The sequence below is a fragment of the Lycium ferocissimum genome, chromosome 2 (genome assembly GCF_029784015.1).
Source record: "Lycium ferocissimum isolate CSIRO_LF1 chromosome 2, AGI_CSIRO_Lferr_CH_V1, whole genome shotgun sequence".
Lineage (NCBI taxonomy): Eukaryota > Viridiplantae > Streptophyta > Magnoliopsida > Solanales > Solanaceae > Lycium > Lycium ferocissimum.
The window spans coordinates 30,072,276-30,093,216 of NC_081343.1; the positions used below are offsets into that span (position 1 = coordinate 30,072,276).

Genomic DNA, 20,941 nt, shown 5'->3' on the forward strand with positions numbered 1-20,941 from the left:
TGTAACATTTGTTCCCATACGTATCATCCAATTCATTATAAGGATGACTTTCTTCTTCTATAAATAGAAGTCACCCTTTCTCTTTGTGATATATAAGAGAGAAATATACTTTGGAGAGTTCTCAAAAAAGTGAGGAAAATAAAAGAGAGTTGAATTAGTTGAAGAAAGGTGTTATTCTTTGTGGAGCTTTGGACTCAACTTCTTGTCCAGAGTTTGTTGAGTTATACGACGTGATCGGGCTGTTGTATCCTGGAGGGGACAAGTCAGAAAGATTACTACTGGACCGGTAAAGATTTGCTGCAGTGAGCTTGAATCTCTTTAAAGAGAGCGAGATATTCGCGCCTCAGCCGAAGACAATTTTATTTTATTTTTCAATTGTAATTTTATTATTATTGTATTATCACCAACACTATCTATCATTATGTTGATGCAAAGATTCAAACCATTAAAGTGGACGACCTAGAGAGTCAACTCTTATTCGTTCTTCTCTCTATATAACTGAAAACAACAAACAAATTCTCTTTCATGGTATACTAGGAAAACGAATATATCAATAATGGAGAAAGCCTCGTCTTTTCAGCCTTTAGCATTTTTATTAACATCTCTTCACCTTCTAGCAACTTGCAGCTTGGCCATGAACATCAGCACTGATCAATCTTCTCTGCTTACCTTGAAAGCCCATATCACTTCAGACCCTCATCACATTCTCTCCACAAACTGGTCTTCTTCTACCTCTGTTTGTAACTGGATAGGAATCACTTGCGGATCTCGTCATCTAAGAGTGACTGTGGTGAATATTTCAGACATGGGCTTTACTGGTATCGTCCGGCCACAACTTGGCAACCTTTCTTTCCTTGTTTCGATTGATCTAAGCTACAACAATTTCCATGGTGAACGTCCACCAGAGTTCTCTCGTTTGCGGAAATTGAGAGTCATTGATCTTAGTTTCAATAACTTCACTGGAGAAATTCCTAAATTTCTGGGTGATTTTCAACAGAGGCGGATCTAGGATTTTAAGGTTGTGGGTTCCCAAAAAAAATAAACTACAACAATATACCTAGTGTAGTCCCACAAATAAATCACAACATTTCGAAAAGAAAAAAAACCGAGATGTAATGAAGCCCAATTCTCTGGGTAAGCAACTTAACAAAATAACTTCTTGTCATTCTATATTTAAGGTATCTTGAAGAAGCTAACAACTATTCTTATTATGCCCTTCTTTGTCATCTGATCCATACAAGTCCCACTGGCCAGTGGTGTTGCCCAAATCCTCTAAATCAAAGTATACACTCTTGTCACTGGAGTAAAAGTTCCAAAAAGAAAAGCACATTGATAATTTAAAGCCTCTATACTAAAAGGCCAAGATTTATGATTTATCTGACAGAAAAATAAATTAACATGTAGTAATGGTCTACATAGCTAGTTAAGCAGTGCAAGAACAACCAACATATAAGAACCGTAGGCACCAACATAAGATATGTAGGCATATTTTTTCATTTAACAAGACAGACATTAGACAATAGACATAAAAGTGAAAACAAATAGAAAGGAGGATTAATAAACTTCAAGAAAAGAAGTAACTAGGCCTAGAACAAGAAGTAAACCAAAAAACAGTAAAAGGAAGATAGCTAGAACAAAAAGATGACAATAGTACTTAGTAAAAGAAGAAAGGTATTGAGAATTGGAGAAAGAGATAACTGAACTCGGATTATGCCTATGTTGCGCTTGAAGATGAAATACCTCTGCCTCAATTTGGTTCTGGACTTCAGGTTTGGAGAAAATAAACTCTATTTTTTTTAACCATAGCTTTCTTGTTTCTCATTTGTTTTGGTTTAATATTTGATTTGAAATATTGGGATTTGGGTAAGAATAATAATTTATTGGTTGATTTCTTTTTAGTTGACTTTGTAATTTTTTTTTTCTGAAAAAGAAAAAAGAAGAAAGGAAACATGGGTTACTAAGCTACAGTCTCTTATTGCGTTTTGCTGGGAAAAAAATAAGCAGATTTGAATGTTAAAAATGAGTCCAGCGAGAATCGATCCTGCATACATCTGGACAAAATCCGCTTCAAGTGTCCCCACTCTGCCATTGACCCATCGGGTCATTTAGTTGTGGGTTCCAAACTAAAAATACTTATACGTTGCTATATTTTTCAATATAATAATTGTCACGCCCCGAACCATGGCTTGGGCGTAACATGACACTCGGTGCCTGACTGTATATGACCGAGCGAACCACATGGCCTGCTGAATCATCATGAGGCATACATGAGCGGAAATATAACGTGAAGAGCATGATGAGCTTTTATAAAACATAGTAAGTCATAATATTAAACATAAGTACTTGGTTAAGTCATGAATGCGGACAATATCATAAATGAGCCAAACCAGCTAACCAACTCTGGAAGTCTAACATGACACTTGTCTTGTCTATGAAACCTCTAACATGAGTCTGAAACACGTAACATACTTGATGGGACAAGGCCCCCAGCATACCTTTAGATGCAAAACTAAATAAAGAAAGACAATGTATAAACCCCGAATAAGATGGGGCTCACCAATAAGCTGGTACGTGCAGATCGTAATGAGCAGAGGCGTCGTCCTGTAAATCCGTACCTGCATCGTGAAATGCAGGCTCCCGGGCAATAAAAGGGGACGTCAGCACATTGAATGTACTGGTATGTAAAGCAACTGAATGAAATAAACGTGGCACATGAAAGTAACATGATAAGGGCGAAAACTGAAACTGAAACTGAAACTGAAACATGGTAATGAACATGAGTATCTGACACGAACATGAATGCATATATAACATGGGTAAAAGCATTTTAAGTTGGGAGAGCATTAATATAATCGACATGTAACCACCACGTTAACACGTGGCGTCTGATCTCTGCCCGACTAGCTAAGCCATCTTATACCTTGCCGAGGTACAAGACATGAACATGACATGAATGGATCCAAATCCCTCAATGGGGAAAACATGAAGGAATCGTCCTAACTGGGCGGAGCGATCCTTATCCTACGGTGGCAAACGTAGTTTCAGGCTGTCTGAGCCTTCTCGGTAATCTGTGCAACTCCCAAAAATATGAACATGATATAGTTGGCTAAGAAGCCCATGATTTTCGTGAAATAACTTGTAAACAACTTGTAATTATGATTTCACGAAATAACTTGTAAACATGGTTTCATGAAATAACTTGTATTTAGCATGTATGTATCTTGAACCATGGCATGAAGATAATTATATAATACAATTGCATGAAAACTTGTAGACATGTAGGATATTCATGAAATAAGCATTTCTATTTAAAAGCATGCATGCAAGAACCCATGGAATACGAGATATGGGTTTTCATGGATTACGGACAGATTCTCAATAATCAAAATGAAATATCAAGAACACAACAACGAGATTATATCACAAAGCTTAATATAATATATTACATGGACCTAGGGTTATCATGAACATGGCTAGAACCCTAGTTTTTGGAGAACTTGCGTGTAATCATGGAAGAAGGGTGTGGGGAAGAACAATGATGTTCCCACACGTAGATAGAAACCCTACATATCTTAATCGCTCCAATACTTGAAGAAAAGTCTGAATCATTGAAGAAGAATTCCAAAAGCTTTGAATTTGAAACCTTGAGAAGAGTTTTCACTGATTTTCATAGCTACTGTTCGTGGCTCAAAGGGTACTGCTCCGTACCACTAAATCCAATCTTCACCTTTCATATGTTAGACTTATGTGTTATGAACACTCAATTAAAATTTGGGCTCGATCCAACGGTTAGTTATCGGGAAACACTGAATTAATATGGCTGGTCGGAATGAAACTCAATCAGAAAAATATTAGAGTTTTCGCCAACCTTTTTACAACTCTTGATTTTTATAGGGTAACGGATGGATGGATTTATTCTAGTCTTTATAAATGATAAATCTTGTAGAATATAAAGGTTCTTGGTTAAAATATTTACCTTAGAGGAAACCTTAGGAAACTAGATTGCCAAACCAAATTCTTGAAGGTTTCTTGATTTTTCTTGATTGCAAGAATGACTTTCTTGAAAGATTGAAGTGTCTAGGTTCTTTAGGGATGGAGGTAGAGAGAAAAAGAATAGTCTCTTAGGGTTTATAATAGTGTTATTTTGTTTCATAAAATAATAAAATAGGGAGTCCCAATTCGAGTAGGAAAAGGCTAAAAAACATAACCCAAAATCTGAAAATTCTGCTCTAACCAGCGTTAGTAAAATAGGCATAACTCTTAGCAAAGAGATCGGTTTGATATTCCGAAGGGCTACAACTTTCATGTTTTAAGTTTTCTCAAATTCCTAACGTCACTACCCGAAAACTGGCCATAAGTACAGATAGTCTCAGACTTAAGACGAATTTAGAAGGCCTTAAGAACTTCACTTTTTGGTTTGACTTCAAAATGACTGTTTATCACCCGAATGGATTCACATAGCTAAAATATCATCTTTATACTAGTTTCATACGTTCACATCTAACTCGGATTTATGGGATGTTACCGATATGGTTTAGTATGAGAGTACGAGGTGTTACAATAATAGGACCTACGGTAGCGGATGTGGGTTCCCGAGAACCCACACCTGCTACTGTAGATCCACCCCTGATTTTCAAGACCTTCAAATGTTGTATCTTGGAAACAATAGTTTCAGTGGGTTCATTCCTTCTTCAATCTCTAACATGAAGAAGCTTGGATTCTTGTACAGCAATCTGAAAGGAAATATTCCTACAGGAATAGGCACTCTTCAGAGTTTGAAACTGTTGTCCTTAGGATTCAATAAACTCAATGGATCCAATGTGCTCTCTATATTCAACATCTCAACACTTGAAATTTTGGATCTCAGAAATGCTGGTTTAACTGGTGAGTTCCTTTCTGATTTGTGTTTGTCGCCTTCCCAGATTGCAAAAGCTTGCACTTGGCTCTAACATGTTATGTAGAGAGGTACCAAGAAGCATATCTGAATGCTCGGAACTTCAATTCCTAATGTTGTTTCAAAATAACTTTGTCGGAACGATTCCAAGAGAACTTGGGAAATTGCAACTGTTGCAACAATTAGGTCTTGGAAATAACACATTAGAAGGTATGCGTTTACCATTTTTCTCGGATGAAAAGTTAAATTTTACTTGTAATATTATGGATTTATTGTCACATCCCAAACCATTGCCTGGACCTAACACGACACTCGGTGTCTTACTGCATGTGACCGAGCGAACCACAGGGCTTGCTGAATCATCATGAGGCATAACATGAGCGGAATATAACATGAAACATGATGAGCCTTAATAGAACATGAGACGTCATAATATTTAATAAAGTACTTGTATAAAACGTGAATGCGAAAATATCGTAAACAGAGCCAAAGATGGCTACACAACTCTGAGTATTGACATAACTGACTGACTAGTCTATGAAACCTCTATCATGAATCTGAACTATAAAACATACTTGCTGGGACAAGGCCCTCAGCATACCTTAGCTTGCTAAACATGACATGAAAAAAAATAAGAATAACACCTCGAATGAGATAGGGCTCACCAATAAGCTGATACGAACAAATCCTACTAAGCAGATGCGTTGTCCTATAAATCCATACCTGCATCATGAAATGCAGGCTCCCGGGCAATAGAAAGGGGACGTCAACACATTGAATGTACTGGCATGTAAAACAACTGAATGAAATGAGCATGACACATGAAATAACATGATAAGAGCTGAAGCTAAAAGTGAAACCTGGTCACGAACATGGACATGAATACATACATATATATAACATGATTAAAAATATTTGAGGGAGAGCATTAGTATAACCGATATGTAACCACCATGTTAGCACGTGGCGTCTAATCTTTGCCCGATCAGCTAAGCCGTCCTGTACCTTGCCAGGGTACAAGACGTGAACATAGCATGAATGGATCCAAATCCCTCAATGGGGAAAAATATGAAGGTATCGTCCTAAACATGGGCAGAGCGATCCTTGTCCCACGCTGAAAAATGCAGTTTCAGGTATAAAACCTTCTCGGTAATCTGTGCAACTCCCATAACATGAAAATGGATATAGTTGGCTTAATAGCCCATGAATTATATAACTTGCTTGTAAACATGATTCTTGCTTGTATTACAACATGAAGATAATATATAATATAACTTGTATGGAAATATGGAAAACATGTAGAAGTTCATGAAAATAAACATAAAAGTTCATATCTTGCATTTAAGAACCCATGGAATGCAAAGTATGGGTTTTCATGGATTACAGACAGATTCTCAATAACCAAAAGGGAATATTAAGAACACAATGACGAACTATTAAAGCAAACATGGTATATCATTGTACATGAACTTAGGGTTGTCATGAACATGGCTAAAACCCTAGTTTTGGTAAACATCCGCATAATCATGGAGGAACGTGGTGTGGGGAAGAACAATGATGTTCCCACACGTAGATAGAAACTATACATACCTGGTAATGCTCCAATCTTGTAGTAAAGTTATGGACTTGAAGAGGAACTCCTAAAGCCTTAGTCTTGAATACTTTTAATTGGATTTTCTTGAAAATCCTAAGTTAAGAATGTTGAATTTCTACTTAATAATCATGAATGTATGTTGGAATTGACTTGGAATACATCGGAATAGGCTTACCTTAAAGTATCTTGAAGGTTGGGAGAGAAGAGCTTTGTCCTTAGGGCTTGAGAGACTTTTTTAGGTTTCTTTTTCTCAGAAAAATTGATTTAAAACGAAGTGGGAATGAATATAACGAAGTTAGGATTTTAAAACGTCGTGTTCGATGCATGGCCATGCAGCTGCAGGCCCACTTCGAGCAGCGAAGGCAGTAACACTGCCTCTGGTGCGCGATCGCGCACATGAAGGGTACTTCACGCACCTGAAGGGCATTTCGCGTAGGCTGCGTAACGTCCAGTAAAACGGGCATAACTTCTAGTACAGAGCTCTGTTTGAGCTTCCTAATATATGGTTGGAAATTAATTTCAAAGATCTACAACTTTTATGTTTTGAGTTTTCTCAAATTCCTATCGCAAATACCTAAAAATAGGCTATAAGTACAGACCGTCTTAGACTTAGATGGATTTAGAAGGCCTTAAGAACTTCACTTTTTGGTTTGACTTCAAAAGGACTGTTTATCACCCGAATTCTTCCCGAATGGATTCATATAGCTAAATTGTCATCTTTATACTAGTTTCATACATTCACACCTAACTCGGATTTACGGGATGTTACATTTATCTTATACACTGACACCATGAAATTTTTTTGTACTACATGTGCAATTTGGTAGGCACAATTCCTAATGAGATTGGTCATCTTCATAACTTGAAGAAATTCGGCATAGAACAAAATGCATTAGCAGACTCAATCCCTTTAACCATATTCAATATTTCATCACTTCAAGTTTTATCAATATGGGACAATAAGCTTGAAGGGCCTCTACCAAGAGAGGTTGGAAATTTAACTATGCTTAACCTACTTGATCTTGGAATTAATAACTTGACAGGTATCAAAAAATATCTAATCGACTTCATTTTAAGATTCCAGTTCTCTGGACACTTCTAATCATTATCTTAATTTTTCAGGTATGATTCCAGATGAAATCGGTAACCTTCAAGAGTTGTTGGATCTTCAGTTGGATTCCAATAACTTTAGTGGGTCGATCCCTATTAGTAATATCTCAACTCTTGCATCTATTTCACTCACAGATAACCACATTTCAGGTACTCTCCCTTTCACTATAGGCCATGGGTCACCCAGTCATGAATTTTTTTCTAAGAACATTAATGGTGTTTACCTAGTTCGATCTCAACTTTCTAGACTTACCGTTCTTAAGCTCACTAAAAATGAACTTACAGGTTCAATTCCTGAATCTCTAGGAAACTAAGACTTTTTAAAAATTCTTGACTTGTTTGATAACTCCTTCAAAAGTGAATCTTCTTTCTCCTCTTCAAACGCTCGTGACAGTAGGTTGTGATCTTAAGGGCCATGTTCTTATTTGAGTAATATATCTTACTGGATGACATAATTTAACTGGTATTGTCCTGATGACCGTAAGTTCTTTGAAAACCCTTCAACGGCTTTCACTTGGTGCTAACAAAAATAGGCAGTCCTTTCCCAATTGGTATATGTGAGGTATCTAACTTGGGTTTGTTTCTTAGTTGGTTGGGGGATGTGACTTCTCTATGGGAGGTTATCTTGATTACAATAACTTCACTGCTAGCATACCTTCAACTCTATGGAACCTCAAAGACATTTTGAAGAAGAACTTGTCTTCAAATTTCTTCAATGGTTCTCTAGCACTAGAAGTTGGAAACCTACAGGCTGCAATGCTCCCAGATCTTTCCTGGGATCAAATCTCAGGCAAAATTCCTAATACATTAGGAAATCTACATAAATTGACTCAACTATAATTGGCTCATAAAATTATTTTGAAGGATCTACTCCTATGACATTTGGGGAGCTCATAGTGATTGATCTACCATGTTTTCTTTCTTGAATTTTGTCGTTTTGCGTTTTACTGAAGAGTGCCTTCTCTATAGAAAGGCCAGGTAATGGCTTCTGCAAATTTTCTTCATTTGCCAACAAATTTTCCAACTATGATAAGGTTGGTTTTGCAGCCCACACACGCGTGGTTATGGCTTTTATACTCGACCTTAAACTATGAATAATATTTCTTTCCATCCTTGTCTCAGTGATAGAGTTCTCTAGATCTAATTTTGATATTTAATCATTTCAAAGTTTCACTTAGAAATATTGACTAATTGTAATGTTCTATTGCGAGATTGACAATATCCCATAATTTATGACCAAGTAAATAATACATCCTCGTGCTTCATGAACTGTATTTGCTTGCCTTGAGCTTCTCAACGTTGCTGAGGGTACTAACAAAATCCGCCGTTGATTGGTGTCTCTTGGCTTATAGCCTCATACAATTGCTTAAGTAGGATCTCCCATGAGTTGCTAGCTCTCTCGATTAGTCGGTGTATGATAGCAATTCATGTTGAACACAATTAAGAGCTCACTATTTGAATTTTATTATTGCGAACTAAAGAAAAGCGTTGGTCTTACGAATTCTTTTAAACTAATTTTTTTTCTTTCACTCACATGCTAGCCCCTCCCTTTGTTGCACTCTCTTAGTTCTCTTTTTCTTTTGGGGAAAAAGCTCAAATATGCCACCGGAACTATTCGAAATAACTCATTCATGCCACTCGTTAATAGTTGGTCTATTTATGGGCATATTAATAACTCAAATATGCCATCGAACTATCGGAAAAGGCTCATTTATGCCACTCATTAATAGTTGGTCTCAAAAATGCCAAAGCCGTTACCATTTTGGGTCTTATATGCCGTTACTCACTAACACAATTCTACTAATATCAGATTGTCACATGGCATTATCTAAACCCTTCATTTTACGAGTGGCATGAGTCTTTCGTTAAGTTTAGTGGCATAATTGAGTCTTTTCCCAATTCCTATCTTCATCTTTTCTAATTTATGTAACAAGCTTATAGGGACAAGTTTGTGCCTTATACTAATAGCATTATAATTTTACATGGAAAACTATACTCTATTATTTAATTGGATTATAAATCTAACCTTATTCTACATCATTCACAATTTTCACGTACTTTATGGTTCTTTAGAAAGATTTAAAAAACACAGTTTAATTTGTTTAAGAAAAAAGAGACGAGTTTAAAAGAGAGTACACTAGTGAGGTGTAGATGGGTATGAAAAGTACATATGAGTGTGGCATATTTGAGCTTTCTCCCAACCACTATTAACACCCCAAATTTCATTCACATGTAACTTTCCATACTCATCTACACCTCATTAGTGTACTTTCTTTCAAATATGTTTTCTTTTTTTCTTAAATTAATTTTATGTGTTTTTTCAATCTTTTTAAAGAGCCATAAAGTACGTAAAAATTCTGAATGATGTAGAATAAGATTAGATTTGTAATCCAATTCAATAAAAGAGTACAATTTTATATGTAAAATAATAATAATGTTATTAGTATAAGGGACAAACTTGTCCTTATAAGTTTGTTACATAAAATTAGAAAAAATGGCGGTTTATATCAAAAAAATGCCGTCTCAACAAGATCGGGGGCCTAAGGCCAAACTTCAAAGAGAGGCCCTATTTTTTTTTTTTTTAAAGAAAAAATTGTGATATAGTATATGTTTATTTAAAGTCTATTTTTTAAGTTTTTTTAGATGCGAAGTCATTAATTAATATTTTATAATCGTCAAGAATAATGCAAAGTTGTTAACAATTTTTTCAAATCAATTTATTCTAAAAAATATTCAAGTGACAATATAGCTAATCAATCACGTGACTAAAAAAAATTCTTCTCTTTTTTTTTTATAAAAATTGTTTACTCCCTCTATCTCAAGTTTTGTGACACAATTTGAATTTCGAGAGTCAAATTTTATTATTTTTATCCTGAATTCGGACATACAATCTTTAAGATTTTTGAAATACAATTTACATATTTAGAAACTATATATAAAAATATTATAAGTCACAATAATGTTATAAACAAATTAGCAATAAAACATGATAAAAAATGGGGCCCCAAAATTTGGGGGCCCAAGGCCATTGCCTTAGTGGCCTTGCCCTTGAGCCGGCCCTGGTCTATATAGGAATTAGAAAAAGAACTGGGAAATGGCTCAAATATGCCACTGAACTTAACGACATAGCTCATATATGCCACTCGTAAAATGAAGGGTTTAGATAATGCCACTTGGCAAAATTTGACAGTAGTAGAGTTCTGTTAGTGAGTAGTGACATATAAAGGCGGAACCAGGATTTAAACTTTAGGGGTTCAACCTTTTAAGATTCTTAGTTGAACCCATTGTATTTTAAAAGTTATGGGTTCATATCTACTATTTATTACAATTTTAATAAATTTTTACACATAATTTATGCTTCGCGTCAAAAGTTATGGGTTCAATTGAACCCGATCTTTAAGGCTACATACACCCCTGGTGGCATATATGACCTAAAATGGTAACGACGTGATTTTTGAGCCAAACTATTAACGAGTGGCATGAGTGAACTTTTTCCCTAAATAGACCCAACTATTAAAGAGTGACATAGATGAGCCATTTCTGATAGTTGGTGGCATTTGAGCCCCCCCCCCCCCCCCCCCTTTTATTTTTTTTATTTTTTATCTCACACTTCTTGTTAATCGCTCACTCTTTGCTTGCTTGCACTCACTTCATACTTGAACACAAACAACTCAAATGGACCACCTCTTTCTAGAATGTTTTTATAATTCTCAGTTCTCACTCTATAGCCCTCATCCTAGGCCTCTTCTTTCAATTCTTTGAATATTGTAGATTCTCTTTTGAAATATATTGGATATTAAGTTGGTAACTTCTTTGTTGCTGATTGTTAATATATGAAGTCCACAACAGCCGTTAAATTGATACTCAACTTTATATACAGTCAAACCTCTTTATAATTGTTACTCGTTATAACAACATTTCACTATAGCGGCCTGATTTTCTCCGGAACCAATTTTTCATGTTATATTTTACTTCTCTATAGCAGCATTTGATCTATAACAGTAGTGACATTCATTATAGCGGTACACTCTTTGTAAAATTACCTCTTTATAACAGTCATACTCAAATATTGTGTAATAATATTTTGTAAAAAATATATTATGTATAAAAGTAAAAATAAAAATAAAAAGCTATTGTTAAGAGTTAATTGTTACTTGGGTAAGATAGAAGAGTCAATTGTTAACCTCTTAGACAACTTTCAATGGAAAGCTATTGAATTCCCTTCTGCTGAAAGTTTGGACAAAACTCTTCTTCAATTCAAGCGTTATATTATCACTAAGAGATTGAAATTTACAAAACAACTTACAATTGTAGTATTCTTACGTCAAACTTAAATTATTTAAATTCTTAATTAATTTTAAATGCATATATTTCTTAGATTTTAATTCTTTATAAGTATGGTACAACTAGTTATGAATTTATTAGTTTTTCAATTTTTAATTAATAAGTTATGAAAATCAATTGAGATTTTGAAATTAACAAGTATATTGCTTTCGTATGTATGTAACATAAAAGGTACAGAAAAATAATTGTTTGCGTACTTTTGTTTATAATAGGTATATGAGATCTAAACATCAAATGCAATTACACATACACAACAACACCTCACTATAGCAGCCATGAAATTTTCGGACAAATGCTGTCATTATAGAGAGGTTTGACTGTATCATTATCTATATATTGTTGCAACATTGTTAAACTTGACAATCAAATAAACATAATCCAAGGAAGTCAGAATAAACTTAAAAATAACATTCGTCTGGATCATTTTGCTCTCTACAATATGGCAGGTGCTATTCCCAGAGAGATTAAGAATCTTCACAAATTGGAGGAGCTTCATATGAGATCAAATAAATTAAGTTGTTCTATACCGGAATAGATCTTCAATATCTCTACGCTTGGATGGGTATCACTTGCTTTCAATAACCTTTCAGGTAGTCTTATATGGTAGTCAGAAAATCTAAAGGTTTTGCATCTTGGTGATAACAACATTGGTGGAGTTATACCCAGCTCAATCTCAAATTCTTCAAATCTGAAGGAGTTAAGGCTTTATGATAACAAATTCAGTGGCCCCATTCCTAACTCTTTGGGGAATTTGAGACAACTTAAACTTTTGAAACTGTTTAACAATTGTTTATCATCTCTAGACTCAAGTATCTTTACTTCTTTGGCGAACTGCAGATCTTTGATACATATAGATTTTTCATATAATCCTCTAAATGGTGTTCTTCCAGATTCCATATGCAATCTGTCCACTTCTCTTGAACTATTTTATTTACAACATTCTGAAATGAGGGGAAACATACCATTAGGAATTGAGAATTTAAGTAACTTAAACACTTTGTTCCTATTAGAAAATAACTTGAATGGATCACTGCCAAGAACTTTCTGTAATTTGCTCAATCTTCAAGTGTTAGTACTTCACCAGAATAGGTTAATCAGACCATTGCCCTACTGTCTTTGCCAATTGCTAGAGTTAGGCTGGATTGATTTTTCATATAATCAATTATCAGGTCCAATACCGAATTGCATTGGCAGCGTCACCTCTTTGAGAAATATTTATCTAAATTCAAATAGGCTCACAGACATACCCATGAGTTTATGGAGCCTCAAAGATCTTTTGGATTTTGACTTGTCAAATAATTCTTTGGTTGGTTCTTTACCTCTTGATTTTGGAAATTTGAATGCCATAACAGCCATAGATCTATCAAGGAATTGCCTTTCAGGAAGTATTCCAACCACTGTTGGAGACTTGTTGGAACTACTTCATCTTTCTTTGGCTTATAATGAGTTACAAGGATCTATTCCGGAGTCACTCGGAAAAATGATAAGTTTGGAATCGGCAAATCTATCCAATAACATTCTTTCAGGTATGATTCCAAAATCATTAGAGGCACTTAAGTAGCTAAAGAATTTCAACGTATCATTCAATAGATTAGAAGGTGAAATCCCAAGTAAAGGACCTTTTCTTAATTTCACCTCTCAATCTTTTATGGCAAATGAAGAGTTATGCGGCGATATGCTTTCCCGACCTTGTATGATCAGGTCTTTTCATCAGTCAAGGAGAAGCAAAATGCTTCTGATTATACTTTTGCCATTGACAGTTTCATTGATGGGACTTGTCTCAATCATTGTGTTCATGTTGAGGAGACCTAGAAATGTTTCAAATTAAGTCGAATCATTACCTGCAGCAACAATACTAGCAAGGATTTCATATATTGAAATCGAAAGGGCAACTCAAGGGTTCGACCAATGCAACTTGCTAGGCTATGGAGGTTTTGCCTCTGTTTACAAGGGCATCTTTGCAAATGGTATGGTTTTGGCAATCAAAGTGTTTAATTTACAGATTGAAGGTGCATTCAAAAGTTTTGATTCTGAATGTGAAGTTTTACGTAACCTTCGGCACAGAAATCTCACCAAAGTTATCGCAGTTGTTCTAACTTGGATTTTAAAGCATTACTTCTAGAGTACATGCCCAATGGAATCCTGGAACAATGGTTACATTCTGATGATTACTTCTTGAGATGATCCAAAGACTAGACAGAATGATTGATGTTGCTTTTGCTTTGGAATATCTCCATCATGTTTATGTGACAGTGGTCGTACATAGTGACTTGAAGCCTAGCAATGTTTTGTTAGACGAAAGGCTGGTTGGACATGTGAGTGACTTTGGCTTGACCAAGTTATTCGGAGAAGGGGAATCTATTACTCATACTAAAATACTTGCAACGATGGGCTATATTGCACCAGGTAACTTTCTGTTTGGTCTTTTATTATCGACTATAAAGCGTTATTGTACATCAAATAGTACGTAATATATTTTGTTTGCCAGGTTTAATGTATAATATCATAGATTTTGCATGAAAAATGGTATTGAAACATCGAAATGAGACTGTCAAACTCTATAGTCATGCATCTACGGTGATAAAGAAAATGAAACTTCCAGTCACATCATTTTAATTGATTCCATTACTCTTGTTTATCTACTCAAGGTAGATTCAACTATTTTCTATCTTTCAAATGTATAGATATTATCTTCGCTTATTTATTCAGTTAGTTAAGAAACTAATTACTCTAGTAACATTGGATCAGCGTATGGATCAGTAGGATTAGTTTCAAAAAGATGTGATGTGTATAGCTACGACATTATGCTCATGGAATCTTTCACAAGAAAAAGGCCATATGATGAAATGTTTCAAGAAAATTTGAGCATGAGGGGTTGGGTCTGTAATTTACTACTTGCAGCACCAGAAGATATTATTGATGCCACATTAATGGAAACCAGAAGAGATTGGTTTTCAGAAAAAGTTGTATTGTGTGTCCTCTATTTTGGAGCTGGCATTGCATTACACGGATGAGTCTCCCAATGAAAGGCTGAACATGAAAGAAGTCCTAGCAAATATCGAGAAGATCAAACTGGAATATATTCGCAAATGATGCAGCAAGGTTTATGTGATGGTAAGTTTCCAACTTTTTCAACAATAGTGTCATGTCATTTGGCTAAATATTTTCTTATTCAGGAATAGAAATGATTATTGTCTTGTCTTATTTTTCAATTGGTCTTATGCTCAAGGCCAACTCAAGTTTGATTTGAAGTAAATTTTCTTACAGGTAGTGCCACCTCTTTCTCCTAGTGCAAGCAAATTTGGATGACAACCATCATTTGTTCCGAGTTTTAAACTTTTCTTGTTTCTTGTGTATTATAAGTTTGATTGTATGTGTGTGTCAAATAACTTTTAACGAATAAGATATGTACTAATAATGTTGGTATGGATGGATGCCTTGTATAATATTAATGATCGTGATTATGTAGATATCAAGTTCAGGAGTCCATGAAGAGCAGTGTAAAATGTTGAACTACAACTTAGTGTGTGCATCATTTTTATTGTTTTATCGTTTTCCTTTACAACATTCCGATGCAACAATTGGACTATTCCAAGAGGAATTATAAAAACTTGCACCAACACTTGGCAACTCAAATCCAATATAAATCGAACAGAACACCAAATAGCTGTCAATAACAAGCAAAAGAGCTTAGAAACAACTTTGGTTTCATTTTCACATCATTAATTTGGCTTAGGTTTCAATTGTCAATTGTTTCTCAGTTGCTGCACAAATTTGTTGTCACTGTCAAAGACAGCATGACAGCTCCTATAGTTCACACTTAGCAAATAAATTACTATGCTTTAATTTATTAGTGGTTCAGTATGTTTGTGAATATCTCCATTAATCCCATAATTCAAAAACCAGATATGCTCACTGAAAGAAGCCTGCCACCCCTTTTTTCTTGAAATCTTGTGCCAACTAATAGTAGAAGAAGAATCGGTACTTTTCCTAATGGGTTACTGATTTTAACTTTCTTGTTTCTTAGTGCATATCTTGTGAATGTTTCTAAGTTGAGGTCATTTTCTTTTTGTCTTTTGTCAGTGTTTGAATTTGGTTTTTGGAATAATTTATTTTGGGATTATTGTGAGAGATTTTCCTTGTGGTTTGATAGCTCTTTTGATTTTAAAACAACAGCGGATGGATTGATCTATGTTATAAATCATACAGACTGTATTTCCAGTCCGTGAAACTCATTTGAAAATTTTAGTTTCCAGAATTTTATTCATGTTAAATACGGTCAATTTATAAGGACCGTATAAGTTGACCGTATAAGTTCCCGGCTTAGTTAAGTATAAATACGTCATGTTCAGTTCTTTTTCCACTTTTCACATTCTCCAAGCCCTAGAACGAAGGTTCTCTCCTCCCAACAATCCAAAACACCAAGGTAAGCCTATTAGAAGCATTCCAAGTCAATTCTAACATATATTATGTAATCTAATAAGGAAATTATTGTTCCTAACCTAGGGTTTCAAGAAAACCCATTTAAAGGATTCAAGACTAAAGCTCTAGGGTTACTTCTTCAAGTTCAGATTATTGATACAAGTTTTGGAGCTTGACCAGGTATATAGGGCTTCTATCCACGTGTGGAAACATCTTTGTTCTTCCCCACGCCACGTTCCTCCATGATTATACAAAAGTTCACCAAAACTAGTGTTTTAGACATGTCCATGATAACCTAAGTATATATAGGATGATGTACCATATTTCTATACGTAGTTCGTTATTGTGTTCTTGATATTCCATTTTAGTTACTGAGAATCTGTTCGTAATCTATGAAAAACCCATCATTTGCATTCCATGGGTTCTTACATGTAAGTTATTAATTACTATGTTTATTTTCATGAAACACTCTACATGTTTACACGTTTTCATGCAAGTATATTATGTAAATGCATCCATGTTCAATGCAAGTCATGTTTTATGAAAAGCCATGGGCTCAGATGCCACATATATTATGTTCATGCTTTTTGGGCGTTTGCACAAATTACCGAGAAGGCTTTAATATCCTGAAACTACGCTATCCACCGTAGGATAAGGGTCGCTCCGCCCATGTTTAGGATGATTCCTTCATGCTTTATTGATTGGATCCTTTCATTCTATATTTATATCTTATACCCCTGGCAAGGTATGGGAGCTCTGCTGGTCGGGTCAGGTACCAGACTCCACGTACCCACGTGGTGATTCATGCTATCAGTTATACTTATGCGCTCCCCACTTAAAATGTTTTTACTCATTATTCATGTTCATGACCAGGTTTCAGTTTCAGTTTCAGCTCTCATCATGTTATTTCATGTGCCATGTTTATTTCATTCAGTTGCTTTACATACCCGTACATTCAATGTGTTGAGGTCCCATTTTATTTCCTGGGGGCCTGAATTTCACGGTGTAGGTACGGATTTACAGGACGACGCATTTGCTCAGTAGGATCATCCACATATCAGCTTTCGGTGAGCCCCATCTTTTTCGGGCTTTAGTCATTATTTACATTTATGTCAGTTATATAGTTAAGGTATGCTGGGGGCCTTGTCCCAGCAAGTATGTTCTACAGTTCAGGTTCATGATAGAGGTTTCATAGACTGGTCAGTTATGTTATGTCAGACATTCGGAGTCGTCTAGCTATTTTGGCTCGTTATTATTATGTTTATTCAGAATATGCCGCATTATGATATTATGATATTTTCATACTTGTGATTTATGGTCCCACACTTTACTTAAATTATGCATGTTCATATTTCGTTCTGCGTTAGTCCATGCCCATGTTAAGTCATGCAGTCAGGCATCGAGTGCCATGTTACACCCAGGCCATGGTTCGGGGTGTGACAAAGCTTGGTATCAAAGCCCTAGGTTCAAGTGTCTTAAGGAGTATATGAAACTGTGTCCAGTGGGGTCACTTTTATATGTGTGAGGGCCCCACACATATAAACAGTTAACCACCAAAACATTCAGGACTGTCTCACTTCTTTTATACTTTAGATCGTGCAGTTAGAGCAGTAATTTAAGGAATTCTTCTAACTCGTGCGAATTATGTATTTTAGAAAGTGGCTCCGAAAAGAAAGTACACAAAGAGGAACTCAGCTACCAGCCAAAGGGCTGCCGCTGATGTAGCTCAGGAAGAAACCGTTCAGACTCAAACAGCTGCTACAGGCCCAATTGCCCCAACCACTCCTATGGCTACTTTTTCTAATGCTTCGTACGTGGCTGTTAGGGGAGCTATTCAGTTGCTCACCCGGATTGTAGCTAATCAGCCTCAACGTTAGGAAAAGACTCCTAGCATTAGTGCTAGTGGAGGATCTACTAGTTCCAGGAGTTCACAGGGACTAAGGCAGAGGAGGACCCACAAAACTATAGAGATGGGATGCAGAAGGTGTTCCTCATTATGCATGCTACTGAGATAGAAGCAGCGGAGTTCGGTGCTTTTCAGTTACAGGATGTGGCCCATATCTGGTATGAGTCATGGGAACAATCCCAAGGGGAATATGCACCTCCTGCTACTAGGGATGAGTTTGTAGATGCTTTTTCTTGTCTACTTCATGCCAATTGAGGTCAGGGAAGAAAAGGCTATTGAATTCGAGAGACTAAGGCAGAATAACATGACAGTCCAAGAATAGTATCACAAGTTCATTTCGTTGGCCAAGCATGCTCCCCATATGGTTCCTGATATGAGGGCCGTAGTTAGGAGATTTGTGCTTGGACTCAAATCTGATTTACATGGTGATGTAAATACGGCTACTCTGAACAACAACATGACCATTGCCAAGATTGTTGTTTTTGTGCAAGGTAATGAGGACTGAATGAAAGAAGAAGAAGCTCTTCAGAAAGAGAAAGAGAGGGAAATCAGTAAAAGAGTTAGGTCTGAAAGTAACTTCGGTCATGGGGGAGGTGGAGGCAGAAAAAATTCTTTAAGAACAGGTCATCAGGACCCACTCCATTGGCAGCTAGTGCCCCAGTCCCAAAGTTCAGGAATGATCAGAAGAGACAGAATTTCAGGTCAACTTACTCCTACTCTCAGGCTAGTGTGGGTCTCAGAACGACCCGTCCGGTCGTTATTTAATACTTCGTGAACCCATGCCCAATCTAGGTCTATGATCATAAATAGTAAGCTCCATGGGTGTTTTAAGGATTAATAGTGAGAAAAAATTAGTTTCAGAAAGAGTTAAAAGTCGTGGGCCCGAGGCAGGAAGTGGACCGCTATAGTAGCCGAGGGACCACCACATTGGTCTCTCTATAGCGAGACTTCGTCCGCCGCAGCGGATATGGCGGGGCAGTAGATGCGTTTTTGATACTCAGTTTATATTTCGCCCTCTTTTTTGATAAACGACCCTCTAAGGCTGCTATTAAATTTTCACAAGAAGAAAAACCCTTGACACCAAGAGAAGAGGCTTTCACATTCTCTACATCCTTCCCCACAACTATCATCTCTCATGGATTCGGATAAGGGCTAGGAGGGCAAGTAATTCATGAAAATTCAAATAGTTGTTCGTCATCGAGGTAGGTTATGGTTTACTTGAGTTAGACTTTGATTAGTGAATCGTAAATACATTTAGAGTTAATGGGAGATTGCATGATTAGGACTTCGAACACGGAGTTTGGATGGATATATTCGAAACCTAATGAAAGTTGTGTAAATAGTAACTAGGGTAACAACGAGTATTTATTTGAGTGTTGAGTGCTAATATCGTTGAGGTTTATGTGTTGTGGGATTGAGAGTGATTATTTGTCATGGATAGAAAGGGGTATTTCATTCTTCAGAATATGTATTCCTAGGTATATTTGATTTCCGTCTTTATTTCTAAGTATATTGAAATATTCATATGATTGTCATTCTTGTTAACAAAGAAGATTGTACTGGGAGGACTGAAGGAAGTCATAGTAGTGCTACGCCCATCAAGGGCATGATTCATGACATTGTTTTCATTCATTGGCATCATTGCATACATTGCATGTGGTTATGAGGTAATACCTGGAGCAGAAAGTCTGAGTACGTGCCTGTTGTGTTATCCGGTCATATGGCCAAGTTGGGTTGAATGAGGTACTATTTGACAGCCAATCATTGGCAGTAATGTAAAGGTAAGTATATCTATATGAGGTGGATCCGCGTCCGAGGTTCTTTCCGGAGCGGAGGATTTATGGCTCGGGTCCGATGAGTATCCGGAACGAGTGGTACATGGACACCATGGGTCCCCTGCATCTCATGACTACTGAGCAAGGACATCAGTTAGCATGAATGTACAACGTGATTGGGCCCTTGCATCGCATCTGCATTGCATCACATTTCATACTGCCATGTCCTTATGTTTGTGTGTTGTCAGTCTGTTATATTGCATTGTGCATCTCTTATGATTTTGTTGAGGTTGTGTGAGGTGGTGATTATTATGAAGGTAAGTGTAAGAACGAATTTCTAAGTGGTAAGTTTGTTCGGTGGGTGCATCATATCTTAGTAAGTGAACTAGATAGAAAAGCTCTACGGGTAAAAGTTAGGAATTAGATGTTAGTGTAAATGAGGAGATGAGACTTAATTAATTGGCTTAAGGGGATGTGGAATGGGACTTCAATGACTAGTTAGATGATCGGTATTTCTATGGGGATAAGAGAAGTGAATAACTAGGAGTAGAAAGGTAAGTTTGTGACGATTTAATAATATATGTTGGGAGTCTTGAGGGCCGTTGACTTATCTGCTTATCTTATTGACTTTATATTTTATTACGTGAACTAATCTTAGTCTACCTATGATGCTTGACAAAGACGTGTGTGTACTGATACTACTCTTGCTACATCCTTTTTAGGTGTAGGTATGTTGCAGGTTTAAGTTGAAGTTTCTTCGTGTGGATTACCAGGCATTCTCCTACAGTCTCGCTCGTCTCATTCCAGGCAGAGGTTGGGTCATTTATTATTGTTTATTCTTGTGTAATAGGAGCTCTTGTACCTGTCTAGACTAAACCCAGGGAGATTTCAGTTTC

The 20,941-nt window shown here is 36.3% G+C and overlaps 3 protein-coding genes across 3 annotated transcripts; all 3 read left to right on the forward strand.

Moving 5' to 3' along the window:
- The first annotated feature begins 556 nt into the window (after nt 1-556).
- LOC132047490 (probable LRR receptor-like serine/threonine-protein kinase At3g47570) lies at nt 557-1,009 on the forward strand. The gene has a single exon (XM_059438526.1). The coding sequence runs from the start codon at nt 557-559 to the stop codon at nt 1,007-1,009; it is 453 nt and encodes a 150-aa protein (XP_059294509.1).
- A 3,694-nt stretch (nt 1,010-4,703) lies between these two features.
- Nucleotides 4,704-13,754, forward strand: LOC132047491 (probable leucine-rich repeat receptor-like protein kinase At1g35710). The gene is made up of 7 exons (XM_059438527.1): nt 4,704-4,884; nt 7,316-7,531; nt 7,611-7,748; nt 8,218-8,388; nt 8,568-8,632; nt 12,550-13,468; nt 13,657-13,754. Exons 1-7 carry the CDS (start codon nt 4,704-4,706, stop codon nt 13,752-13,754), a joined length of 1,788 nt encoding a protein of 595 aa, XP_059294510.1.
- Nucleotides 13,755-14,143: 389 nt separating this feature from the next.
- On the forward strand, nt 14,144-18,525 carry LOC132047492 (probable LRR receptor-like serine/threonine-protein kinase At1g74360). Its single transcript, XM_059438528.1, has 4 exons — nt 14,144-14,348; nt 14,844-14,908; nt 18,020-18,217; nt 18,289-18,525. Exons 1-4 carry the CDS (start codon nt 14,144-14,146, stop codon nt 18,523-18,525), a joined length of 705 nt encoding a protein of 234 aa, XP_059294511.1.
- Nucleotides 18,526-20,941: the final 2,416 nt, after the last annotated feature.